We start from the raw sequence: 26,988 nt of genomic DNA, 5'->3' as shown, positions 1-26,988 counted from the left end.
TGAGAGAGACCGCAAAGAGGAAGCGTGAAGTGGAAAGTCTCTGGGGGCCATCACAGCTTTGAGAGTCAGCAGTCCCACGCTCAGTGTACCAGGATGTCCAGTGGCAGTACAGGGAGCACCCAGTGAGAATCTCTGTTATGGCTTTTGCAGTGCCTGTCAATAGGGAGGGGGGAATCTCTATGCTGCTTTCTTGGTGCTTGTCTCCAGTGGCACAAAGCACAACGTGGCGCCACAGTGCCTGATGCTTGGGTGAGAACCCAGCTTGGCTTATTTTTTGGCGTATCAGAGGCTGGAGAAACACTGAGGCACATCATCTGTATTTGTAAACTCAGGAGAGCAATTGGACACGCCCTATCCCATTGCTACAGCGGCAGGTCTGACAAACCCCACCTGGAACCAGCTAAAATACATTCTTATGAACTCCTGCCAAGGCACAGAGTTCTCTTGTGAAATCTGGGTGTTGGTGTTAAACACAAAGGAGCTGTCAGGTAGACAGCGCAACCCTGCCTGGTAGTGGAAAACGAAGAATCTTGCCTGGCTACAAGATTAAACCTGACGCTGGCCAAATGAAAACCAGACATAGGCACCTCCTGTTATCAGGGGGTAGTAGGTGCTCCCTGAAAAATGGCCCTTGAGTCTGGATTTAAGAGGCAACAGGGTGCTGGCAAGGGACACCAATAGAGCTCCCAATGGCACTCGGCCAGGGTTTTGTGTCAGTAGCTATGGAGTGAATCCAAAGAGGAGTAGACAAACAGAGCTCCTTGTAACATGAGGACAGGAATTCTGCTTTGGTTCTTCTGACCAAGCTATGAGCTGCCAACTTCCTTTACCCAACATCGGAAGGAGGAAGGAGAGTCTGTTGCTTTGGTCATGCACACTGAGATGTTAGAGGAAAACATCAATACTCTTGCTGGAAGGTTGTAGCATAATATGACTTTATTTCTTAAACTCCAGATCTTAACACACAAGAACCAAAAACAGAGAGAGACAAAGCAGGCTGCTCCCTAAGGCAGGGAGGCACTCCTCACCCCACCTTGCTCTAGCATGGCTCTTTGCAGACTGGCACTGACTGCTGTTGGGCCCATAGTGCATGCTTTCCTACAGAACCCCCTAGCCTGCCAGCAAAACCAGGAAGGCCCCCGAGAATTTAAAGTGACAGCTTATAATTAACACAGTTTTCAATGCACCACAATTCACAGCAGTTGCTGTCCTGCCAATGCTGTCAACAGAATCAAATCCCTAGCTCTTTGCAGCCATAGATCAAAAAGTGCTTTACGAAGAAGGTCAGTGTCATTGTCCCCATTTTACAGATGGAGAAACTGAGGTCACCAGCAGAGCTAGGAATTGAACTTGGGTCACCTGAGCCCCACTCCAGTGTGCTGTAAGTCTAAGTCCTCTTCCTTTAGCCCCAGAAAGTGACCCCACGAAGTCGCCGTCGGTGGTTGAAGGGGCCCCCCTCCACTCACCCAATAGGCTGCAGCACCCGCCTGTGCAGTGCTCGCTCTTACCAGATGTGGCGCACAGCCAACCGGCCGCCTGGGAGGCATCTAACTCACATGGTGGCCACGGTGGTGAGTCAGGCACCTTTCTGTCGAGAAGACAGGTTTGCGGCAGCCGCGGCAGGCCTGCTCAGACCAAATGGAGAAGTGTGCGCTTGCGAGGGAGGGCGTATAACTGACCGGGCTTAATTCTGTGATTTGGAGGGACACCCAATTGGCGGCTGCAGGGGGTACCCCAGGGCCAGAAGACTTAGGGAACGGCTACCCTCCCATAAAAGACCCCCGGCAGCAAGTCTCAGAGCCGGGGTCGACTGACTTGGGCTGGCACTACAGGGCTAGAAATAGCAGTGCAGACAATCGGGCTGAGACCCAGTGAGGATGGAGCGTCTCCAGCTCAAGCACAAAGAGCTACACTGCTATTTTTAGCCCCCTAGGATGAGCTCAAGTCAGTTGACCCTGGCTCTGAGGCTTGCTGCTAGGGGTCTTTTCTTTGCACTGTAGATCTACCTTAGAGGATGGAGGTTTCTGCCCCCTCAGGAGGGCGGGCGAAGCATCCCTGAGCCTCAGGGAGGGATGTGTGCATGTGTCAAGACATCCATAAAACAGCAACTAAAGAGTTAATGGGCGAGGCTTAGAAATGGCGGGAGTGAATATCCGGCGTGTTAAACATGGGGGCATGGAGCCACGACACTCGGGGAGAAGGCAGGGAGGGACAGTCGGTGCAGTGGTCGGAGCACTAGCCAGAGGCCTGGGTTCAAGTATCTGCTCTGCCACAGGCTCCTTGTGTGACCCTGGGCCAGTCACTTTGCCTCAGTTTCCCCATCTGTACAATGGTGATAACTGCCCTGCCCTGCCTCACGGGGGTGGTGTAAGGATAAATACATTAAAGACTGTTACGTGCTCAGATACTAGGGTGGTGGGGGCCAGGTCAGAACCTAAGATAGTGAGGCATGACAGAGGTCAAACAAACCCTTCCCCAGAGAGGAAGGATGGCCTAGTGGTTAGCTCACTAGCCTAGGACTTGGCAAACCTAAGTGCAATTCCTTACTCTACCCAGGCTCCTTGGGCAAATGACTGGGGACCAAACCTTTGAGGATTAGGGCCTCAGTTCCCCTATCTGTAAGTGGGATCCATAATAGCACTTTCCTATTGCACTGAGTGGGTGTGAGGTGCTCAGATGCTCTGGTAATGGGAGAAGCCCTGTAAGTACCTTAAATACAGCTATACTGTCATCCCTTTTCTCAGAGAGCCCAGCTCCCTACAGTACTAGGGACCTGCTTTTCAGAAGAGTTCAACGCATGGGAAGCACCCTGGGTGCCAAGACTCTCACCAAAAGTGACCCTTTTGGGTGCCGGGCTGGAAATTTGGGCCACTCGTTCTGGTGGCCGAATGGGAGCGGAGCTGTTTAGAAAACCCCGGCCCCCAGCCCCGACTGTGGGTGCTGAGCCCTTGGAAATCCCCATGCGGGCAGGGGGCCCAGCTGCAGAATCAGTACCTAGACTCGTCCGCTGAGCCTGTCTGTCTGTCCAATTTTGAGTGCCTTTCAGAGAATGCTAATTAATAATACCAAGATGCATAATGACCTTCCATCAAATCCACAGTCGATTAAGGGTATGTCTACACTACAAAAAAACAGGGCTGCCCAGAGGATTCAGGGGGCCTGGGGTCTTTGGCGGCGGGGGGCCCCCGCCGCCGAATTGCCGCCCAAGACCCGGCACTTCGGCAGCAGGTCCCGGGGCGGAAGGACCCCCCGCCGCCGAAGACCCGGAGTGGAAGAAGCTCTGGGGGCCCGGACCCCGAGAGAGTTTTCCGCGGCCCCCGGAGCGAGTGAAGGACCCCACTCCAGGGCCCCCAAAAAACTCTCATGGGGGCCCCTGTGGGGCCCAGGGCCTGGGGCAAATTGCCCCACTTGCCCCCTCTCCTCTGGGTGGCCCTGCAAAAAAAAAAAAAAAGCCCACAGCAGCAAGTCTTAGAGTCCAGGTCAACTGATTCTGGGCTAAGGGGCTACAAATAACAATGTAGACGTTCCTGCTTGGGTTCTGAAACCCAGCAAGTGGGGGTGGCTCTCCGAGCCTGGGCTCCAGCCAGAGTGGGAACATCTACACTGCTGCTTTTCTTGCCGTAGCGTGAGCCCCGCCAGCCCGAGTCAGTTGACCCAGGCTCTGAGACTCGCTGCTCCAGGGTTTGGGTTTTTGCAGTGTAGACGTACCGTGAGAGGCTAAACCAATACAATCCCCACACGCAGTGTTGGGCAGAGCCGTGATGCCCAGCCCTGGCTGTGGGTTGCCATGCCTAGGAATGCAGAAAACACACCCTGATGCAGCTTCAGCCGGTACAGAACAAGAAATCCCATCCGCCTAGCAACCCCGATCACTGTAAACATACCAGCCTGGTGCTCTGTTGTCTGCCCTGGCTCCCTGGGGAAGGGGCGGGGGGGAAGGTCCCTGTCGTGATTTTCATAACCTTCCCTCAGGTTAGCCCTGGCCATCTCGCCCTCTGCAACCATGGGCACCCACCATAGCTCCGGCACCATGGCACAGTCCAGGCCCCGTGCAGAAGAATGCATGCCACCCACATCAGGACTCAACCAGGCGCTGCTGCAGTGTGATTCAACGAGCCAAGCCGCTAGCCTGCAGGGCTGTAACAGGCTCACGTCCTCTGTGGATTTCCCCAGGCGGGTGGGGGCGGGGGCGCATCACGCACACTGCCCAGTGCATGACAGAGGCGCAGAGAAGCAGAACGATCAGTGTCCCCAACTCGCACCGGGGGCTCTAACCGTATGGGGTGTGATGGGAACTAGCGGGAAACACACGGCACGTAATCCCATCCTGCCCTAGCAGAACTGGCTCCTGCTCAGCCTGACTCACAGGGGCTTTCCGGCAGTGACACATGCTCCAGCAGGAAGAAAAGGTTGAATTCCTTCTCTGGGTAAGCAGAATCCTATGTGTTCACTGACTTGTTACAGTCCCATCAGCACCATTCTACAGATGGGGACACTGAGGCACAGGGCAGGGACAAGACTTGCCTAAGGTTGCACAGGCATTGCTGGGAATAGATCCCAGGAACCCTGACTCTCAGTCCCCTGTTCTAGCTACTAGACGCTGCTTTCTCCCAGCAGTGGAAGTAGAACTGAGGTCTTCTGAGTCACAGTTCCCGGCTGTAAACACTAGACACCACTCCCCTCCCAGAACTGAGGAGTCTTGGTCCCCCCTTCTCTAACCACTAAACCTCACTCCCCTCCCAGAGCTGTGGACAGAACCCAGGACTCCTGATGCCCAGCCCCCTGTTCTAACCACTAGACCCTGCTTTCCTTGGCTGTCTCTTGAAGTGGCTATGCAAAGAGCTCGGCGCTTCCTCGCTCCCATCCCTGTCTGCATCTTTGGAGTAACCTCTTGCAGGGGCGGGGAATGGGGGGCGTAGGGGGGGAGGACAAGCAGGACTTAGGGCCCCGGATCTCAGGGTGCTGTTGCAGTAAAACAGAAGCTCAGAATGCCGGGGCGCATAGTCACTGCCAGGCAACTGACGTCTAGAGAAGCACCCCCCTAAACAGCACCCCCGAGATCTCAGACTCCAGCTGGCTCCTTGCACCACCCCTGGGCACAACGCCAGCGCAGCTGGAAATTCAGTGGGTCCAGAGGACACCCGCCGCTCACTCCCCCCAGCTGGCAGGGAGCAGGAGGGCCGAGTTGCCAGGATCAGGGGATGTGACTCAGAGACATGCAGGGAGCAGGTTGAGTAAGTGGGGCCAGTGTTTTGCGCAGTCACTTCTCTGGCCCGAATCCCATTCCACTGAGCATTTCTTCTGCACGGCCTCAACAGAGGTTGCGACATTCTTACACCCCCCACCCCTCGCCCTCCCGTAGCCCTGATCCTGCAATGAGCTCAGCGTGGGCGGAGCCTTTGCCCCATTTCGGCGGCACTGCCGCTGCCACTGAAGTCACTGGGCAAACTTCCCAGGGTGGTCAAATGAGAGCAGGGGCAGGTCACCCGCTGAGTCTCCCAGGGCCCGATTCAGGAAATTATCCCTACGCAGACCAGCACTCGCACGCACGTGGGGCTTAAGCACATGCTCCAAGTTAGACACAGAGAATCAGAGAAATGTCTGGCCGGAAGGGACCTCCAGGGGTCATCTGGTCCAGCCCCCTGCCCTGAGGCAGGGCCAGTAAACACAGGCCATCCCTGGTGGGTGTTTGTCCAACCGGGGATTCCCTCGGGAGCCTGTTCCAATGCTAAACTGTCTTTACAGTTCCACTGTTTCCCCTAATCTCTAACCTAAATCTCCTTTGCTGCAGATTAAGCTCATTACTCTTGTTCCACCTCCTGCAGACACAGAGAAGAGCTGATGAGCCCAGGGCCGACCCTAGGCGGGTGTGGGACCTGGGACAATCCCACCCGCCACCTCCACCTCCACCTCAGGCCCTGCCCCCACTCCAACCCTTCCCCCAAGCCCCTGCCCCACCCCTGCCCCTCCTCTTTCTGGCTTCCGCCTCCTCCCCCAAGTGACGCCGGGAGCCAGCGGGGCGGGCTGGGGTCATTGCTGCCGGTGCCAAGCCCCTTGCTAAGCCCCCTGGGCCAGTCTGGCCCCTGCACCCTAAACCCACCCCCACTAGTCCGGCCTAGCGCCCCCTGCATGACATGCCCACAGAGCCGTCCCTAGGGTACGGCAATTCGGCCATGGGGTCAGGGCTGCCCAGAGGATTCAGGGGGCCTGGGGCAAAGCAATTTTGGGGGCCCCTTCCATAAAAAAAAAGTTGCAATACTATAGAATAGTATATTCTCGTGGGGGCCCCTGTGGGGCCTGGGGCAAATTGCCCCACCTGCCCCCCCCTCTGGGCAGCCCTGCATGGGGTCCCCCAAAGAGCAGGGCCCAGGGCAGCTGCCCCGATTCGCCGTACCCTAGGGATGGCTCTGGATGATCCCCATCCTCTTTCTAACAGCCCTTAACATATTTGAAGACGATCAGGTCGCCCCTCGGTCTTCTCTCTAGACTAAACATGTCCAGTTCTATCAACCCCTCCTTAAATGCCGCCCCGGATAGAAATGCTGGTTAAAATAGTCAAGCGATTCCGGAGCGTCAGCCTCAAGGAAAGCCAGTGGGATCTGGGCTCCTAAATTACTTAAGAACGTTGGAAAATTTGAGCCCCTTCCCTGCATGCCTGTTCCAGAGCATCTGTCTGCAAACGCCTCCCGCCGTCCTTTGCAGACAGCTGGCGTGCAAACAAATTCGTAAGCCAGTGAAATCATGAAGCGATTAGACCAAAACAACAAGAGAGCAAGCACAATAAACAATACAAGCATGATCGCACCATTAATTACGAGTACCAATTAATTAACAATCAGCATTAGCACGCGCCTTGATAACATTTTATCCCAGGCTCCACACCGCCCATTTTTTGGACTGTGTTCTCCAAAAGGCCCAAAGAGTACGATTGGTTTTAAGACACAGAAAAAATGTGTTGTACCGAACAGGCTTGTGTGCATGCGATTTATAATAATAATTGTATAATTATATTATATATTGAAATGATTATTAGCTAGCTCTTATCCAGCACTTTTCATTCCTAGATCTCCCAGTGCCTTAGAAAGGAGGTCAGTATCGTTATCCCCATTGCACAGATGGGGAAACTGAGGCACAGAGCAGGGAAGTGACTTGCCCAAGCTCACCAGTGGCAGAGCGGGGAATAGAACTCCGAATAAAATAGAATTAAATTCAATGTATTTATTTATTCGACACTTGGACTTCCATCTACCTGAGACCTTGGTGCTGCTCTGGGCCCTGCCCATCTGACTCCAGCTGTGTGATCGGGACGGGAGACTTTCCCCAAAACTCCTCCAGTTTGGCTCATCTCACCGAATGAAGGCCAAGAGCTGCACTCCCGAACTGGGTAGGGCTTTGCAGTCCGAGGTTTTAGCTTTGTTATCGTTAGGCCTGGAGGGCCCATGAGCCTTGAAAAGCCCAGCTGGGAAGAACTAATTTACCAGACCTACAGCACTGCTGAGTCACTGCCGAGCAAATGTTTGTACTACAAACATCTCTCTGTTTACTCTGCTGCCATCTGCTGCACCTTGGCAATATGAAGCAGAAAGGGGCTCAGCATTATTATTATTACTATTATTGATAATAAAAATAATGATTAGGGGCAGGAGCAGTGATCGGCTTCGCATTCCTGGAAAAAATTGCATACTCACAGCTGAGGATTATGTACCGAGTGCCTCCAGCAGCACAACCCCCTCCTCTCCCAATCAGGTAGAGAAGTGTGGTTTGTTAATAGGGTGATTAAAAGCTAATGAATGCACAGGCTTTGAAAGTGAAAAGTAGTGTAAGGGCTGAGAAATGTTAAGGCTAAAGCAATGGGGATCATAGTCTCCTTAATGACCAATTAAATTAATAATAGTGTAGTGGACTGCAGAGTGTGTGAGAGATATTGAGGGAGAGTAAGAGAGCAGCCCTCTACTGGATGGAATTGAAACAACTCCATTGTGTGTCATATGCCCTATACATAAATGGAGATTCTCCTTTAGCTCAAGTGGTAGGGACCTGGGCTTGGGCTTTGGGAGCAGGATCCATGTGCTATTCTCCCTCTTGCTATAAAGTTCCCAAGCAGCCCTGCGACAGCACCTACATGGACAGATTTTCTTACCATAATGACACTTTGCATTTCTCTCGCACCTTCCATCGGAAAATCTTAAAGCATTTCACAGGCACTAATGAATCAGACCCCCTGTGTCTCTGTGAAGAGCTGTGATCCCTGTTTTACAGATGGGGAAACTGAGGCATAGATCGGGAAAGTGATTCTCTCCAGGTCACGCAGCAAGTCAAGCAGCAGGGTCAACAACAAAACCTGCATAGGTGACTCACAGAAATTAGAGAAAGGACTATTGAATACCAGGGGGTGGGTTATGACTGCGTGCAAGTCATGATGCAGGGGATCGGAAGAGCTGGGGAGGGGGGCAGAATAACGGGGGATGGGAGGCCTGTAGGTCAGAATTAAGGATTAGAGCTCAGAAGTCCGGCCTCCCTGTACCATGCTCTCACTTATAAACCTTTTGGCACAGTGACAGTCTTTTTGTTCAGTCTGTACAGCCCCTAGCACTGTGGGGCTCCAGAGTTCAGTGACTAGGGGGCTTGGACGCTACCGTAATACACCTAATAAATAACAATGATAATAATAGCCCTCGCTGCCCTTCAGACAAAGGTGGGACGGACAGAGAACAACAGGGAAGCGATGCCAGGCCATCTGGGAGAAAGCAGAGAGAGAGAGGGAGGGGGCGTGAACAGGGGGGATGTTGAGAGAACTGGCCTGTTTATTGCAGATCTATAGCATCAGGCAATAATAATCTACCCTCTAAAATTCGAGCAGGCAAGTGTCTAGCCAGGGTCTCTAAACTCCAGGGGACAGTGTGGCCTCGTATTGCACCAGGAAATTCAGTCAGTAAAATCCAGCCAACCTAGGGTGTGGTATGGCAGCTTCCCTCCCTCCCCAGCTAGCTTTGCCAGGCAGTTAGTGCCTCCGACCTCTGGTACCAGGAACCTGTCCACGTCCACAGCCTGAGAGATCCTGCAGCAGGATCTGTCTTCAAAGCTGCTTGGCCCCTGTCCAGCCCACAGAATCTCTGCATCAGAGGCAGTTTGGCAAGAGGATCTGGCTCACTGGCCCCCGGGGGTTTATTCCAACCTTGGGGATGGAGCCTGTATGCCGGAAGCTCCCACTGCTGCCGATGGGAGCTCTGGGTCTGCAAAGAGCACAGGGTGGGGCCCTGGCGTCCAGGCACTCCTGACCCCATTGCTGCATCACAGTGGGATGCAATGACTATTTTTTCACGCAACCTGCTGTTAGTCAGCGGAACTCACTGCCACATGACAGCATCAAGGCTAAGAGCTTAGAGGGGTTCCAGAAAGGATCAGACATGGATGTGGGTAATGAAAACCTCCAGGGGGGGGGGAGTGAAAGGTTCTGGAAATGCTGTAAACCTCTCTCCTTAGGGGCATAAACTAACCTCTAGCTCCTGGGATCAGCCGGGGACTTTCCCTGAGGGGCAGGTTATCCCAGCGCTGCAGGGTTCTTGCACCTTGCTCTGAAGCATCCGGTATTGGCCACTGTTGAAGACAGGATGCTGGGCTAGATGGGCCCATTGGTCCAATCCAGGCTGGAGAGTCCTGTGTTTCCTAGTGATCCCCACACCGCCCACCTCCTCCACTGCCGGGATCCCTTCCCAGCCTGTGCTGCCCATGCCAGCCCCACATTAGCATCTCTGCACTAGCTCACGAGGCCCGGGAGCGGCGTGCGAGAGGTAGGCAGGCTGGGAGCATGGCCCATGCACACACGCAAGCTCACGCATAGACACGCAGGCACACACACGCAGGACCAGTTTTACGGGCAGCTGGGCTTGGGGGGCGCTGGGATCGGGGGAGGGGGGCACCAGGCGAGGGGGGCTGTTTTTGTTGCTAGCGACAAAAGGGAAAATGGAACGTTTGAAGTAAACTGTTTCTGGCATTCTGTCCATCGCTTCATTTTTCACTAACCTCCTAGACTGCTGTCAGCCCCGCTCTGGACATTTCCAGTTATTCTTAAACGGTTTCTAGAAGCTTAGAGGAAACTAATTTTTGTTATTTGCTTATATCCGGCACGAATAACTACAGCTGTGCAGATCCCAGGGTGCAAATGTATCAGCTTATACGACGGGGATCAATCACGCAGACAAACCGTGCCTCGACGTCATGACACGGGCTACACATGCAGTCAAAAAGACGGTATTCAGGTTTAACAAATGGGAGGGGGCATCGAAGATGCTCCTTGCCTGGGGCGCCATGTGGTCTAGGGACGGCCCTGCACTCGCAATGACGCACACACACGCATGGACACACACACAGACCCCAAGTCCCAAGGGCACAGCAGTGCCCACCTGCCAGGACAGGTAGTGTCAGCCTTAGGCCTGCCCCCTGCACTTGCCTGATGCTCAGCCCAGCTGCAGTGTTGTTCCCCAGCTGGGCCGGGGGGGCATGTGCCCGGCTTCCCGGCTACCATGGCTGCTAAGCGGGCAGCCAAGGCTTCCTGCCCCTTCCCTCTCCCCAGGGGGCAGGCTGGCTCACCTGGACCTGAGCAGCTGCAACACAGCCCTTCTCCAGGAGGGGGCAGCGTTGCTCAGGAGAGGGGGGAGACAAGGCATGTGGTGGGCCGCGTTGGGGGGAAGGAGACCGACAGGGGCAGAGGGGTGAGGAGGTGCCGGGGAGGGAAAGGGCTGAGGCTGGGGGGAATAAGTGGGGAGTCAGGCCAGGGAGGCGGGGGAGGCGGGGCTCTTTGTGGGGCTGCAGCAAAGAGGCTGGGAACTGGGGAGTCAGATGCCACGGGGATGGGCGGCACGTCCAAGCCCTAGCTAGGCAGAAGGGCATGTGTAGGGCTAAGAGAAGATTCCTCACCCCGAATGCAGAGATGAACCCCACACCCAAGATTGATTTATCCCCTCTAACTTTGGGGGGGGGGGCTTCCGAGTTCCCAACCCCAGCCCCAAACACCCCCCTCCCAGCGAGAGCCTTGGAATCCAGCCCCGGACTTTGCTCTCTGCGACTGCCCTGCAGCACTCCGGGCGTCAGAGCCAGGAGTCAGGTGCTGGCAGGCACGGAAGCCTTTGCCGTGCTGTACAAGCGGGGCTCTGGGCCCATCTGATCCGCCCTCATCGGTGGTTTCGTTACTTCTTCCCCGTTCTCCTCCGAGGCAGGAATTGTTTGATCTTGTTCGACAAGGAAGGAAATTCTGCTAGGAATGCAGTCTGGCAAGCAGGGGGGAGGCTGAGTCACCCAGGGCCTCCGGGCTCCTTCCTGGGAGGTCGCAAAAACGGCCCAGGTTCCTACCTACTTGAGATGGTTCTGCTTTGGCTGCCACATGAATTCAGCTTGGGAGCTGGGGAAATACCATCCCCATTTTACAGGTGGGAAACTGAGGCACGGAGCAGATACAGACCTCACCCAGGGAGTCTCTGGCAGAACAGGGAATCAAACCCCAGTCCCCTAGCCCAGGGTTACATCACAAGGCCATCAGTTCTCCCCAGCCTGTTTGATGACTGAGATGGTGGTCAGGGCCCACTGGACCAAAAGGCCCCGCCTTCCTCAGGTGTGGCCAGGGCCACAGGACCCAGATGCCAACTCAGCATGGGGGACAAAAACTAAGCAGAGGGATGGGGTGGCAGGTAATAGGGTCAAAATGAGGGACCCAGAAGGGGGCACTGAGCAGAGCACCCCAGAGGAACTGTGCGTGGACAGATGCCTGGAAGAAGCCGCCAGTCACCAAGATCTCCCCCACCCCATCCAGCTTTCTCCTGCTGGCTTGATGGACAGGGCGTCAGGAGACTCAAATCCCCTCTCTAGCCACAGAACAAGCACAGCGTGGGGATGGCCGGGGCAAGCTTTCCCCATCCCACCTGGCTCGTTGCATGCAGGCCACCCAACGGCCGCCAGCTGGGACCTTTGCAATTTGTACCCTAGAGCCGAGCGGCTCCATATGTCATTCCCCTGAGCTGGAAGCGCTGGGCCTAGGAGGCTCAGAGTCAGACTGGCTGGCTCAGGGCACCCCTAGATGCAGCTCCAGACAGCTGAGAGGCACCCCCATGTTTTCAGCCCAGCACACGCAGGTGTGGGGGTTTATGCAACAACCGCACCACTGGCCACCTAGATGGATCCAGCCGACACCAGTTTTCGCTTGATTAGAGGCAGCGGCAGCTGCTGCTCAACCGGTGCGGCTGCAGGATCGATGGGGGGACGGAGGCACAGGGCTCTGAGTGTGTGGGGCTGAACTCCAATGGTCCCGTTGAACCCTAAAATCCATGCTCTGTGCTGTCTCCTTCTGGCATTCTCTGGTGGCGGCTGGGTCTCCTGCAGTCCACACTCCTCTGCCCAGTTTCCCATCTTACCCTACCAGAGACTCCCTTTCCGTGCCGTGAAAGGGGTAGGTCGTTCTGCCTTGAGAACTTTCCAGGCCAAGAGGTCTTTTCCAGGATGGCAGGCTGGGAATCTAACTCCGCCCCCAAATCCCAGGCTCCACCCACAGCTAGATGTGGCCCCTGGGCGACATAGTTACACCGACATAGGTCTGCAGTGTGACCTGGCCTAAGACCCAGATTTCAGGGGTAGTTAGTTACCTAAATATCCTTGAGGATCTGGGCCTGATTGATTTGCCCAAGGTCGTAGAGGCAGCAGGGGGAGCTGAAAGCAGGTCTCGCTACGGGCAGGCTAATACACTGACCCCTCCGCCACCCGTCTTCTCCACAGAATGATCCGCGGCGGTAGGCTTGGCCCCTGGCCAACCCCCACTTGTTCCCCGTGGCTTCGCGATGGGAACCTATCCCCAGGTCACGCTGGAGCAAGTCAACTCGCTGCCTCCCCACTCAGAAACCCACGGCCGAGCACGACCGAGCCAAAAAACCAGAGCCGCTCGCCCCAGTGCTCCCCCTGGGGCACAGCCCGTCTGGCATCTTCCAGCAGGAGCGAAGCTCGGCACGGTGCACAAGCCAAGCTGAGAACCATCTGACTGCTCCCACCCACCCTGGCTCTGGAGCGACACGCTGGACAGGTTTTTCTTCGCACTTCTCGCCAGCAGCTCCCTGCCCAATGACTGATCTCCCCGGGGAGGGGCATCCCTCCAGTGCCCGCTGTCCCAGCGGGTACTGGCTGGCGGTGGATGTCACGTCAAGCTGGGGACTGCGCAATACAATGCAGCCAGTGTCCTGAAAGATCCGGCTGCTGGGAGGATGGGCAGGCTGTATGTGTGGGTTGCCGTGGCTGCTTCGGGGTGGGTTAGGGGGTGGAGGGTTCTTTCTATGCCCCCCCCTCGTCCCCACACCTGCACAGAAGGGTGTTTGTTCGGGGCTGGGGTGGGGGGTGGGACAGATGATACACACCCACCAGTTGTGTGGACCTCAGCCAATCAGATTACGTTAGTCCTGCCCCTTCCCTGCATCAACCGAGCACACACACTGGTCGGGTCATAGCGTGCACTGATCCGGACTCTGCCTAGCGCGGCTCGGGGTAAGTGCAGCCTCGTCAGGTCTGTCTCGGTCTCTGGGAAATCCAGCTCTTCTGCTGGCCAGGCCTCTGGGAAACCAGCTGGGCTGCAAAGGAGGAGAGTTATCTACCGGAGGGATGGTGATATAATCGGTACAGCACAGGAAATCAGGACCCCTGGGTTCCTTTTCTGGGTCTAGGAGGGGAGTGAAGTCTAGTGGTTAGAGTGGGGGAGTGGGAGTCAGGACACCTGGGTTCCCTTCCCAGCTCTGGAAGGAGAGTGCGTTCCAGTGGTGAGGGCAGGGAACTGGGAGTCAGGACTCCTGCGAGCTAGTCTCAGCTCCGCCACTGACTCCCGCCATGGCCTTGGCCCACTCACTTTCTCCCTCTGTGCCTCAATTCCCCCATCTGTGGAATGAGGATGATGCTAATTAACAGGGGTGGATCCACAGCTGATGATCAAGAGTGTGTCCAGTACCTAGATCCCAATGGGGATTAGCTGGACAGACACATACATCTACCGGCTTCCCACAGGGTGGATTCATTAATTCATAATAATTCTTAGCATTTCTACAGGGAGCTTAGCCTTAATTAGTGCTTGAGAAGCAGGGGGAAGATGGAGCCCCACTAACTGGCCAATCTGCCTTATACTTTAGGGGGACTCCTGCTTTTTATGGCTGCCACCCTCAGGGCTTCACACCAGTAGGGGATCCCTGTGTCCCAATGGGGCTGCAGGGAAGAGGGAGAGGGGTACAGAGTCGGGGAGGGGCACTGGGCACGGAGAAGAAGGAGCGCGTGCAGCCCCCAAGGCCGCGATCCCCAGGGCAACGCTCCCCCAGGCGTGCCGTGCAAGGCTCTCCCGTGCAAGGCTCCCCAGCGTACACCCCCCACCCCCTGCACCAGGCTCCCCGCAGACCCGATTAGAATCTCAGCTCCCCGCTCGCAACAGACTAAACAAGTTAGTTCTGCCTGGCGGCTCGCTGGGCCGCGGTCACCAGCAAGCGCCGCCGGGAGCCGGAGGCGGGAGCCGGAGAAGGAGGCCGTCTCCGGGCTGGTGGCAAAGGCTCCAGCTCCGTGCTAAAGGCCAGGCTGGGAGAGGCAACCCGCAAAAGGCTCGGGGGGGCATCTCAAACTTTCCTCCCAAGATGTTTGAGTTCAAAAGCAACCCGGAGCCTCGAAACATCTGAATAAAAGCCCCCCCGTGGCGCTCAGTTCCCCTTGGCGCCTGTCCAAGGCCTCAGACTGCGCCCTCCCATCCCCCAGCCGGGTGCGGTTTGAGAAAGAGAGGCTGGCGAAAGGAAGGGGTTCGGGGCTGGCTGGTGCTGCGTGCTGAGAACTAGCCCTCCTACCGCAAGCGGATCAGGCTTGAGGAAATCAGTCTGTCGAAGGCAGCTGTTTTGGGATGCCGGGGGGACAGTTAAGTCTCCCCATGGGGGGGGGCCTCATCCCCTCTCTGCCTTTCAGAGCCGTCTGCTGGCAAAGACGACGCAATGCTCCTGGGGGACGGGATGGACAGACGTTCCCTCACCCACGAGATTCTCAGCCAGCTGCCCCTGGCCCAGCAGGTGAGTGGTGCCACGGAGCATGGGAGGAGGGGGGCACCATGGGCATCCCTGCCCTGGGCATCGTGGGGCATGGGTGGGAGGGTGTTTCAGGGGGTCTCTGCAGGCATCATGGGTATTTTAAGGATAGTCTTGGGCACCATGGTGAGCGTTTCACCCAAGCAAGTGGGGGATGGCGATTTGGGGATCACCCTGGGCACTGTGAGGGGGTGATTTGGGGGCACTCGCAGCACCAAAGTGGGTGATTTGGGTTTCCAGTGCGTTAACCCCAGTGATAGCCAGCAGCATGGAGTCCCACAGGTATGCCCCACTAATATCAAGTAGCAGGGAGTCCCACAGGTTACCCTCAATAATGGCAGAAGTCCCATAAATTAATCTTAGTAATCCCCAGTGACAGTGAGTTCCACAGGTTAAATAATTTCCAGTAGCAGTGAATTCTATGAGTTAACTCTGATAATAATATCTAGTGGCAGGGAGTCCCACAGGCTATCCTCAGTAATATCCCACTGTAGTCAGTCCCACAGATTAACCCCAGTACTAGCCAATGGCAGTGGGTCCCACAGGTTAAACTGAGTAATAGCCAGCTGCAGGGAGTTCCATGAATTAACTTCAATAATAACCCGGGGCAGTGAGGCCCCACAAGCTAATCATGTTAATATCTAGCAGCAGTGAATCCCCTGGGTTAACCCCACCAACATCCCATGACAGGGAGTCCCACAGGCTCACCTCAACAATGTCACACAACAGCAAGTTCCATATATGCGTTTCAATAACAACTACCCGCTTAACCTTCTCCACTCTTACCATAGACAACAGCCTGGGGGACGCTGGGCACCATCAAACCCTACCTGGGCTTCGACGCAGAGAGCGACGTTCAGTACCTCGTGGAGGCCATCGCGGGTAATGGTAACGCGATCCCACCATGGAGGGGTGCGGGGAGGGGATCCCGGCAGCCAACTGAATATTCACACCCAGTTTTCCTGCCCCCTTGCTACAGGCGCTGACCATGGGGCCATCCTGGATGTGCTGACCAATCGGACCAACGCCCAGAGGCAGCAGATCACCAAGGTGTTCCAGGCCCTCACCAAGCAGGTGATGGGAAGGGCCCCGGGGGGTGCTGGGCTGAGCTGTCAGTAGCAGCGATGGTGTCTGCTTGGGGCTGGTCTCAGGCACTGGAGTCTGTCTGCCCTGCAGAGACATGCCCTAGTGCACAAGGTGGGGCCGTGTGCCGGTCATTTGGCATCAGCAGGCTCCTTTCTGTGTCCCCATGGTCCTTTAGGTTCAACCCCCGCCCAGTCATATTAATAACCCAACACATCCTGGTTGCCTCTACGCTGCACAACGGGCCACTACAATCCTCACTGCGACTGCTCTGATCCTCCTATGGCCATAGCCCAGGCCCCAGCACTTGCGCCAGTGGAGAATCTCCATTAGCTGTGAGCAGTATAGGGCATATGACACATTACCAAATCTCTCCACTAGGGGACTGCGGTGCACCCGGAGACACTGGCCACCTCAATGCAACCCTTTTCCTTTCTCTAGAGGCTTCCATCTGAAACTCTGTGCAAGTAATATTTATTAACCTTTGCAGCTCAGCTGTATGGGAGCCCTTACTCTCGTCGCTTAACAAATGGGGAAACTGAGGCTGTGCTGAGATTACACAGCGATTTGGTGGCAGAACCGTGAATACAGCCCAGGAGACTTGCTGTCTCTTACTCCACCCACTGGGCCACACACCCTCCCAGAACCCAGGAGTCCTGGCTAGTTTCTTGCTCCAACTGCTAGACCAGCCCACTTGGGGTGACCATTCGCAGGGCCCCGAGGAGGGGAGCAGCCAGGGGGTCCCCCAAATGCATGAAGCCTCCTGTCTCAGGGGAGCTGGGGCCTGGAGCTAGGCCGCTGCTTGGCCTCAGCTGCTCTGACCCTTCCGGGGCTCTCTTCCAGGACCTGCTGAAATCCATGGGAGCGGCTCTGTCTGGGAACCTGGAGCGGGTCATCGTGGGGCTGCTGAAGCCGCCGGCTCAGTACGACGCTCACGAGCTGAGGGCGGCCATGCAGGTACGGCCTGAGGGCGCAGCTCCCCCTTGGGAGGCCGGTGGGGTGCACGTGGCCCTGCTCCCAACTCTGTGCCTGGTCGCGTCCAGCAGTGAGGGGCCCGCCAGAGAGATTATAAACACAGGCGGAAAATACCCAGAGGAGTTTCGACAAATTCATCCGGTCAGTGGGAGGGGTCCGAGGAGCAGGAAGAGTTGGAGAGGGGGCAGTGAGTGAGGGGCTTGCAAAGGGGATGTAGCAGCAGAAAAGCTCAAGGGGGGTTTGGACTGGCCAAGTGGAGGCGCTGGGATGTGATATTATCATATATGATGTGTATTGTGGTAGAAGCCCCATGGCGCCGGGCGCTGCATAGACACACAGAGGGAGACAGTCCCTGCCCCAAGCAGCTCACAGTCAGAACAGACCAGACGAAGAGTTGGAGGGGAAACTGAGGCACTGCGAGCAGCCAGGACTTGGCCAAGCTCACCCAGCTGGTCCGTGGGCATAGAACCCAGGTATCCTGCCACTCTGGGGTGACACCTGGGAGGGAGGTCCGAGAAGAGCAGCACAGACAAGGAGGGGGGCAGGAGCCGTACGGAGAGGTTAGAAGGGGGATGTGATAACAGGCGGCAAATGCCGTCCCCGTCCCGAGGACTAGCTTGCCACAAAGCAGCGTCACTGCCCACGGGGCTGCCCATCCCTGCTCCTGGCTCAGTGCTTCCACCTCGGGCTGGCTCTATCCGTCCCCCTATTCCAGTGCAGCCAGCAGCGGGCTCGTCCTCATCCCTTAGCTGTGCCAGCCACTCCTGTCCCAGCCACTCCTGTACCCGCTCTGTGCCCTTTGCTTTCACAGGGCATGGGCACTGATGAAGATGCTTTGATTGAAATTCTCTCCACTCGATCCAACCAGCAGCTCAGCGAAAGCCTGGCCTTTTACCAGCGAGGTAAAAGTGGGGGCGGGGAAGGCCGGGGCTGTGAGGGGAGCCCCAGGTTAGCACTGTCTGAGCTCGGGAGAGGGCCCTGTTACCCTGAGGACATTTGGAACCATGTGTCTCTGGAGCCGGCTTGGATTCTTTTTCATGGGAAATGTCGATGAAAATGGCGAAGAGGGGAAATCTATCAGCCAGGCTCCTTGCTTGGACTACATCTCCCATGATGCACCATGCTCTCCCCTTTTGGTGGTGCATCATGGGACTCACTGGCTATGATGCATCATGGGAAATGTAGTCCAACCAGGGAGCCTAGCCCAAGAGAGGAACATGGGGAGCATGAGGCACCTGGACTACAACTCCCGTGAGGCACTGCAATAGCATTTCCTAATTGAAAGAGTTCAGTTTTGGGGCATTCTGCTTTTCAATGAAAAATGAAACTTTTCAGTGGGGGAGCAGATATGTCTTGTGATTTTATTTTTTTTTAGTCAAAACCCCAATTTTCTGTCAAAAAAACAGTTTCAATGAAAAATTTTGGACCAGTCCTATGTGGTCGCACATGAAGGTAGGTTTCTGTCCCCGCACCCCAAGGCTGGAGTATATATACAGGCTTCTGTGGCTAGCCTACCAAGGGTGCTCCTTTAACTCAAGCTGAAGAAGTTGCTGCTTTTAGATCCAGAGGTCTCTTGGTTTGATCCCTGCACCTATTCTAGCTGGCAGCAGTGTTACCCATGCAAGCCACTGAGCTGAATTCCCCTTTAACCAGGGTGGTTTCTCTGTCTCCAGACTTTAAAGCAGACCCTGAAAAGGACATAGCCTCGGAAACCAGCGGTTGGTTCAAGGACATTCTCCTGGCGCTAGCAAAGGTAAAACTTTGCCTGGTTCCTTTTCTGCATGACCTGAATGGGCACGTACACTGGGGACCACTGCTCAGCCACAGGAACCAGCAGAGCAAGGGTGGGGGGGCGAGCCCTCACCCACCTACTTTACCATCTCGAACACTCCCTTCCCTCAGCATTTGTGGGCATCATGGTACATACAACTACTGGCAAACAGACAAGCTTCCACCCAGCTTGAGACCCAGCTTTGTTTCTGTTATTTACCAGACAGCCACCCAAGGGTCCTCTAGTGGCTGAATACTGTAACTGCGAGCAGACATACCGTTATGCGGGTTGTGGGGCGAGGGACACCACCTCTGACCATGTCTGTCTCTCCGGCCTTCTACCCTGCAGGGGAAGCGCGAGCACTACACCGGGATCATCGACTATGCCCTGATACAGCAGGATGCTGAGGTGAGCCTGGGGATGTGCCCGAGGTGCGGGGGCGAGAGCTGTTGAAATCCTACTGCTGGACTGATTCCCTGCCTCACGGGGTTCCCATGGATCCTGCTCAGTTACCCTGGAGAGCTGCCTTGGGGAGGGGTTGCTTTGCTGCCTCCAGTGGCAGCAGTCAGTACTGCACCTTGCTGTATCCCGGCCACATGCCGCCGTAGTGGCACGATTGGCGCCAATGGGCGGCGGCCCCTGCCCGTTGCACCTGTTCGTCCCTGTGTTGCTGGATCACATGCCCCCTGCGTGCCTCAGGGCCGAGCTTCCCCAGCGAAGCCAAGCTCAGTGCACCTCTGCTCAGAGCTGCCTCGCTATGGCTCAGGAATAGGTGCCCCCGGTCCCATCTCGCTGCATCCCAGAACACAGTGGGGTTAATTCCAGGCTAATGGGGAAGCCCCCTTGGGGGGAGCCACTTCTCGCAGCACCCGCAGCCCGTCACCGCTCTCCTCCTCCTCCTTCCAGGCTCTTGCAGACCCAGGAGCCAGGAGCAAGGGGGCCGGTGAGAGGACATGGATAAGCATCTTCACGCAGCGAAGCCCCGAGCATCTCAGCAGAGGCAAGGCCCGGACGCCCTGCTGCAGGGAGCCCCTGGCGTCGCACACAGCTGGGAGCTGGCAGAAGGAGTTGGAGCGCTTCTCTCTCTGTGTCCATGTGGCCCGACCCAGGGGTACCCCTGGAAATTGAATCATAGAATCATAGAATCTCAGGGTTGGAAGGGACCTCAGGAGGTATCTAGTCCAACCCACTGCTCAAAGCAGGACCAATCCCCCACTAAATCAATGGACTCCTGGAAGCAGGGTGCAGCTGGGCAAGGCTGGGCTCCTGGGCTCCCCACCGGGGGCTGCCCAGCCTCCAGCGGCCCTTGTCCCCTCTGCTCTGCCCTCAGGACTCGCTCAGCAACAGCCTGGAGACCTGCTCCAAGCAAGGGACCTGCCCGGGGGAGCCAGCCAGGACGGGGGGGTGGCAGGCGCATACCATGTGAAATGTCTGGAGGCGTCCTGGCCCCAGGGCAGCACCGTATTTTACCCGTGTCACTCATTTCGCTCGGCAGGAGGGAATAAGCCCTACCTGTAAGAGCGCCGTGTGGCTGTATATGTAGCATGTCCCTGCCCCAGGAGCACTTTGCTGATACACAGTCCCGGGCTGGCCCCCCGGCAAAGCGTGCCACGTGCAGGTCAGGACTAACTCTCCCCTTTCCAACTCCGGCAGTGTTCGGTCAGTACCAGAAATCCCACGGGCTGGAGGTGGAGGAGACCATCTGCAAGCGCTTCCGGGGAGATGGCCAGGCGGCCATGCTGGCCCTAGGTAAGCACTCAACCGGGCTGCGGCTGGGTCCCCTGAACCTGAGAGCACCATCAGCCTAGTTCGGTCCAGAGAGGCAGAATGGCCCAGGGGTTAATGTGCCAGCTGGGGACTTGTGCTCTGCTAGAGACTCCCAGGGTGACCTAAGGCTAGTCGCTCTTTGCCTCAGTTTCCCATGGGGGGACCATGGCATTTACCTGCCTCACAGCGGGTTGGGAGGATCGATCCGCCAAAGCCTGGGAGGTGCTCAGGGATGGCAGTCGGAGAGGTAGAAGAGAACATTTAGTGGGAGTCGCTATTGCAGATTCCCTGGTTTCTGATGATGTCACCCGCCGGGTGAGGGCCCCATTTTTAAAGGGCTAATCCCTGGCGAGTGGACGGGGTACACATGGTGGAGACATGAGTAGTGGGTGGTGGGCGTGGCATGCGGCCATCAGAAGAAGGGGGCATGGATGGTTATAAGGACCCTGCTCAATTGATTCACGTGGGCTAAACATTCTGTGGGACAGGGACTGGTTTTGGACAGCACCTAGCGCAGTGGGGGCCTGGGCCCAGCTACTCATTTATTTACTCCCGATCTAAACAGACCCTGCAGCGTCAAGCGGGAGAGCCAGGCTCTGGGCTCCATTCGAGGCCGAGAACACGAGCACGTGCGTGGCAGTGGGCACAAAGGGTTCTGGGCTCAATAGGTGACTCGGGGCTGGCACCGAGCTGCCTGGCCTTGAGGGACAAGATGGGTGATGGCTGCCCCTGGGGCACTGGGACAAATGCCACCTGCTTGCTAAGGGGCACTGCCGTCCGCTGGCCCCTCCGTGTCAGCGCAGTTCCCAGCGGGCCGGCGTTTGCCTCGCAGACGCCAGCTGCAGCGTTGTCTCCAGCGAGCCCCCCGGGCCGGCAGCCCGCGCTGAGTGGCTGAGCACTGAAGGGGTCATGGGGGCTGAAGGACGCTGGGAATGGGGCAGTGTGGCGCTGGCCCTGCACTTGGGAGGGCGGAGGGAAAACAGAGGACATCAGTACTAAACCCAGTCGTGGATCTGTATCGGTTCTGTAGTCCCTTAGGACGTGACAGGTGACACCATGCTGCAAGGCAACAGCAGCCAACCCCGGGGCAGAGAATCCTACTCTACCAACCCCCACCTCCGTCATGTCAGCTATGGGAGAATCCCCAGGCGCTGTGTACAGTACAGGGCTTATGACACCCAGTGGAGCAGTTCTGATTCCACCCAGCAAAGGGCAGCGGTGCCCCGTGCACGCCAGCCAGCATGTGCCATGGTTTGAACCCTGAGCCCCTCTCTCCTTTCAGCCTCGGTGTGCAGGAACACCCCGCGCTACTTCGCCGAGAGGCTGCACAACGCCATGAAGGTGAGTCGCCTTCAACCCGCGCCGGTGCATCGGCAGCGTATGGGCCCAGCCTCCTTTTGGGGCAGCCCGGCAGTGACGTTCAGGCTGCAGGGGGTTCTCTGAATGCCACAAGGGTCAGGCAGGGTCTTTAGCCATCGAGAAAGGGGCCAATGTTGCATTAGCTCAGTCTGCTGGCCGGGGGCAGATACTGGGCTGTATGGACTAACGGGGATACAGTGACCCCGACCTCCAGAATTTGGGGCTTCACTTCCCCTCTATTAGCAGCTGGAATTTCTCCATCTCCCAGTCTGAGCATGCACCTCCCCTCCCCGCACAGGGCCCCGGCGCCGATGACAAAGTCCTGATCCGCATCCTGATCTCCCGCAGTGAAACCGACCTGCTGAGCATCCGCTCTGAGTTCAAGAAGCGCCACGGGAAGTCTCTGTACTCCTGTCTCCAGGTCAGCACGCTGTGCCCCCCGGAGACAGACCCAACAACAGCGTGCCCTAGAACCCAGGGGCATAGAGCCGTTAGTCCAAGCCTCCCCGCCCCCCTGTGGTCCTGACTCCCAGATTCCCTGCTCTACCCACTAGACTCCACTTCCCTCCCAGCACCAGGTCTAGAACCCAGGAGGCCTGGCTCCCAGCCATTTGCTGAGTGAGAGCAAGACCCAAGCCTGCTTCTTGGAGTCAAGCCTAGAATCCGGACCCTCCACCTCTAACTTTCCTGTTGTAACCACTAGACCATGCTGCTTTCTTCCAGCACTTAGGCTGGAGAGGAGGACCGCTCCCCCCGCCCTTGGGAAATGTCTCATTGCTCTCTCCTTTCCTTGCTCCAGGTGGAGACGAGAGGCGATTACCAGGCAGCGCTGCTAGCCTTGTGCAGGGCGGAAGACCTGTAGGGCGGCTGCGAGCTTCGGCCCATTGGCCTGCAGAAAATGGTGGGAAGCGGTGCGTCGGGGAGGGCGGGAAGCATGAGTCCGCCCCGTGGCATCGGGTTCATCCCTCTGCCGTTTTATCACGGAAACAGCCACGAGCCGCACTCAGCAGGGTGCATCTACACTGTAGTTGGGGCATGTGATCGCATACCCGAGCCTTGAATAACAAGAGCAGGGGTGGGTGGCTGCCCTGCCCTCCCAGGACCCTGGATACTTGAGTGGCCTCCACCCATGCAGTGCTTCAATAGGTGCGGGCATCGCTGCTGTTGTTACTGGAGCGAGCTGGCTAGATCCCCTCTGCATGCTCTGCAGTCACACCTCCCCATGGCAGGGGAGACCATTTTTTTAAATCAAGGCTGGAGGTTTTGCTAAAAGCTCTGCCCTAGGAATTGTTTCGGGGCAGGGCTCTGGCCTAGATGTTCACAATGGTCCCTTCTGGCCTTGAACTCTAGGAATACCAGGACCTGCAGCCGTCCTGGGGCTGAGAAATCAGCAGTGCTGCCAATCCTTGCGATGTTCTTGAAGTCCCAGCTCCAGGAGTCATGTGATTCTGGGGGACCATTGGCTTGCATTTTCAAAACAGGCTTTGTCCACATGGGAAAGTTTTCCAATATCACCTAAAAATGTGATTTTTTTTTAACCCGATATAGTTATACTTGTATAATCTCCTCCATGGACACACCTATCCTGGTGCAAGAGGGCCATTTAGCTATGTCACTTGGGAAGGGGTTTAAGTGAAATCCACCCCCTCCCATTCTACTGAAATAAGAGGGGCCACACCCAGGGTTACCCCAGTATTTCTCTCTCTGGCTAATTCTCATACCTAGCTCTGCTACTGCGCTTTTCTTCAGCAGAGCGCAAAGTGCTTTCTAACAGAGGACAGTGTTCCTATCCCCATTTTACAGATGGAGCAACTGAGGCACAGAGCAGGCAGTGACTTGCCCAAAGTAAACCAGCAGGCCAGAGCTGCCATGTCCTCCCAGTACAGCGCTCCAGCTGCTAAAACACTGCTGTGTAGACACGCTCTCAATTTTTAGCCTTTGGGCTTGAGAATGTGGCCTGAGGGAAACCCTCAAGGTTCAGAAACTGGGGCCTGGGGAACAGGGCGCCAGACTCCAAATTTATTATTTTTGAACAATCTCATGATTTTTTTAGCCAAGCTTGTGATCTTTGCAGGCCTGATACCTGGTGTTTGATCCCTTGACTTTGGCAACAGAGAGTTGGGAAAATTGAATCTCTCTCTGGCCTGGCCACTATTAAAATTTCTACCTTCATAACTGTCAATCAGGAGGTGATTTGTTTTAACCAGTCTAGTCAGACCAATGGGTCAAATCGTCCCGTGTAAAAGCACCTTATACTGGTATGGCTGATTCCCCTTCTCATATCAGACTAGCTATGCTGGCATAATGCACCTCTCTCCTCCTATAACTGCATCCCCACTAGGGCCAGGCCTACCCTATAGATCAGTGGCTTTCCAGACGACTGCACCACTTTGAGGAGTCTGATTTGTCTTGTGTACCCCCAAGTTTCAGCTCACTTGTGCTTACAAAAATCAAACCTCAAAATACAGGCGTGTCACAGCCACACCCTTACTGCCCAGTTGCTGACTTTCCCCTTTTGACCATATCATTCTAGCCAATGCATGGACTGGTGTAAAAATATTGTACTTACATTGCAGTGTGAGCCTTGGCTGAAGCCAGAGCCTCAGGCAGCGGGGCTGAAGCAGGCAGTTCAGCTCTGCGGGTCCCCCTGTGATGCGGGGGCCTGGGCAGTTACCCTGCTTCCTCCCCCCACAATGCTGGCCCTGCATGTGCAATCCCTCTAAACCCATGACCCTCCTAGGGGCTGAAACCCACAGGCTGAGGAGGGGAGGGATAGCTCAGTGGTTTGAGCATTGGCCTGCTAAACCCAGGTTTGTGAGTTCAATCCTTGAGGGGGCCATTTAGGGATCTGAGGCAAAAAAAATAGTTGGGATTGGTCCTGCTTTGAGTAGGGGGCTGGACTAGATACCTCCTGAGGTCCCTTCCAACCCTGATCTTCTATGAATCTAGATGAGTTGAGTACCCACTGGAAGTCCTCTGCTATAGACTTCTGCCAACATATAGCTGAGAGCTGCCCCTTTAAGGCCAGGGCTACCCTGACCTCGGCTGGTATAGTTATGGTGGGAGGCAGCAGCATGATTCCCCAAGCTACAGAGCTGTACCCCCACTGTATATGCAGTTCTACCAGCATTGCTCATTTCACTGGGCAGGCAGGAAAAGTGCAGTTGTGCCAGCGTGAGGCTGCTTTGCTGTTCTACCCCTGTAACAGGGCCCTGGCTGCAGGGTGGGGTTTGCTGCTTTAATTATACCAGGCTATAGTTCAAAGTGGTACAACTTTCTAGCAGACCCACGTGTGCATGTCTGGCCCCACTCGCAGTGGTGCAGACTCCGAGTGCCTGGGTGGTGCTGTTATCCCTCTTGCATGGATGGGGAGCCGGCGCCCAGAAAAGCGATGTGATTGGCCCAAGGCCAGGCTGGGGGTTCTGGTAGGACTGAATGCTGCTAGAATCGAGCGCTCGCCCTGTTCGTTTCCTGGAAAGAAGCCGATGGGAGGCCCTGCGGCTCTGCTGAACCGAATCGCTCCGCCAAAGTGAAACAAGCGTCATTTAAACAAATAAATGATGAAACCCTTGGTTATGAAGAATGAAGCAGCCATCCCCTTTAATTTTCTCAGCCCAGAGGTGGCAATGATGCAGGGTGACCAAGGATCCAGTGGCAGAGCCAGGAAGAGAACCCAGGAGTCCTGACTCCCAGGCCTTCTCTACACCCCTCCCCAGAGTTGGAAACGCAACCCAGGCGTCCTACCTCCCAGTCCAGGGGTCAGTTGCTCAGTGACACCTGAAACAGCCCACTGTTGCTGCAGCACCATGTATCGTTTTTAGGCAGGTCCTATATAAACAGTGACTTTTTAAATGTACCTTTTGCTGGCAACGGAGACTAGCAGATGACTGACAGGCTGGCAAAGGGGGCCTCGGAAAAGCTAGAACTAAACACAAATTGGATTCCTGGCTCAGTTGTTCATACCAAGGCGCTGCCCGTTTACCACACAGGTGCTGTGCTGGGCCTGGCTGAGGTTAGGACTGAGGGAGGTTGTGCTACTGAGGTGCATCGTTGGGCTGCTCGATTGGAACAAACCGAATGAAGGCATGTCTACACTCAAAAGTTAATTCAGATTAAGGTAGGGCATGAATTTAAATTGCAGTAGCTATTCCCGAATAGAGACATTGATTCTGGCAGAAGAGTGTCTTCTTTCCTTTTTATCTTAATCCAGATTAAACTACAGCAGAACAAATTCCCTCAATCCAGACTCAGCGTCCACACAGGATGCTAATCAGGCATAGCTATTCCAGAGTAACTCCCAGTCCCACGGACAAGCCCAGACACCAAAACTGGAGTGTGGACAGGAAAGGGGGGGATGGGTTTGGTCCTGACACAGAACACGCTCTTCTGCCAGTGACCTGCAGGAAGGGAGTTTGTCGAGTCTCAGTCATCTCCAAAGGTGGCCGCATCCCACAAAGACACTGCAGGCAGCCCGTTCTGGAGGCCCCGACAGTTGGAAGGAAAAGGCTGCTGGGCTCGAGCCGTGCTTTGGTCATGGGTGAGACACCAGGGACTTTCACTTTTTATTCTCTGTTGCCACCAAAACAACAACAACAACAAAAACCACCCCTGACAGTCTTCACTGTTTATATAGGACCTACCTAAAAGCAGTGCCTGGCTTGCAGAGGAGCAACTCCCACTGGAATTTAATTGGAATTTGGGGGGTGGGGGCTGTTCTTTGCAAGGGGCAGAATGTCCCCCCCACTCACCCATGCTGGATGGACAAACAGATGGACACCCCCCCCCCCCCGGGGGAGACACAAACACCCAGCAGACTGGAGCCCGAGGGTTGGATTGGACAGACGAGCCCTGGAGGCTGACATACAGAAAGTCATCACCCCAGTCCTAGGGAGACAGACACGCCCCATGAGCATCCTAGGAACAAGCCCCCAGCCCCCCCAAACCATCACACCAGCACCC

General features: G+C 55.9%; 1 protein-coding gene across 2 annotated transcripts; it reads left to right on the top strand.

Annotated features, from left to right (window-relative positions):
* Nucleotides 1-13,333: 13,333 nt before the first annotated feature.
* Nucleotides 13,334-24,201, top strand: ANXA9 (annexin A9). Of its 2 annotated transcripts, none has more exons than XM_044990666.1 (13): nt 13,334-13,518; nt 14,959-15,059; nt 15,866-15,956; nt 16,054-16,148; nt 17,001-17,114; nt 17,944-18,034; nt 18,806-18,885; nt 19,252-19,311; nt 19,810-19,903; nt 20,557-20,652; nt 21,953-22,011; nt 22,298-22,450; nt 22,829-24,201. In XM_044990666.1, exons 2-13 carry the CDS (start codon nt 14,985-14,987, stop codon nt 22,889-22,891), a joined length of 1,071 nt encoding a protein of 356 aa, XP_044846601.1. In that variant the 5' UTR covers nt 13,334-13,518; nt 14,959-14,984; the 3' UTR covers nt 22,892-24,201. The 2 variants fall into 2 exon arrangements, with proteins under 2 accessions (XP_044846601.1, XP_044846602.1); XM_044990667.1 differs by having other exon boundaries at nt 15,866-15,962; nt 22,328-22,450.
* The last annotated feature ends 2,787 nt before the right edge of the window (nt 24,202-26,988 follow it).

Source organism: Mauremys mutica, chromosome 17 (assembly GCF_020497125.1).
Source record: "Mauremys mutica isolate MM-2020 ecotype Southern chromosome 17, ASM2049712v1, whole genome shotgun sequence".
In the NCBI taxonomy this organism is placed as follows: Eukaryota; Metazoa; Chordata; order Testudines; family Geoemydidae; genus Mauremys; species Mauremys mutica.
This window is presented reverse-complemented; position numbering and strand designations above follow the sequence as displayed.

Coding starts and splice junctions, on each gene's coding strand:
- ANXA9 (XM_044990666.1), top strand. CDS start 14,985: ATGCTCCTGGGGGACGGGATGGACAGACGTTCCCTCACCCACGAGATT. Junction 20,653..21,952: donor GGCGGCCATGCTGGCCCTAG/GTAAGCACTCAA, acceptor CTCTCCTTTCAG/CCTCGGTGTGCAGGAACACC. Junction 22,451..22,828: donor CTCTGTACTCCTGTCTCCAG/GTCAGCACGCTG, acceptor TCCTTGCTCCAG/GTGGAGACGAGAGGCGATTA.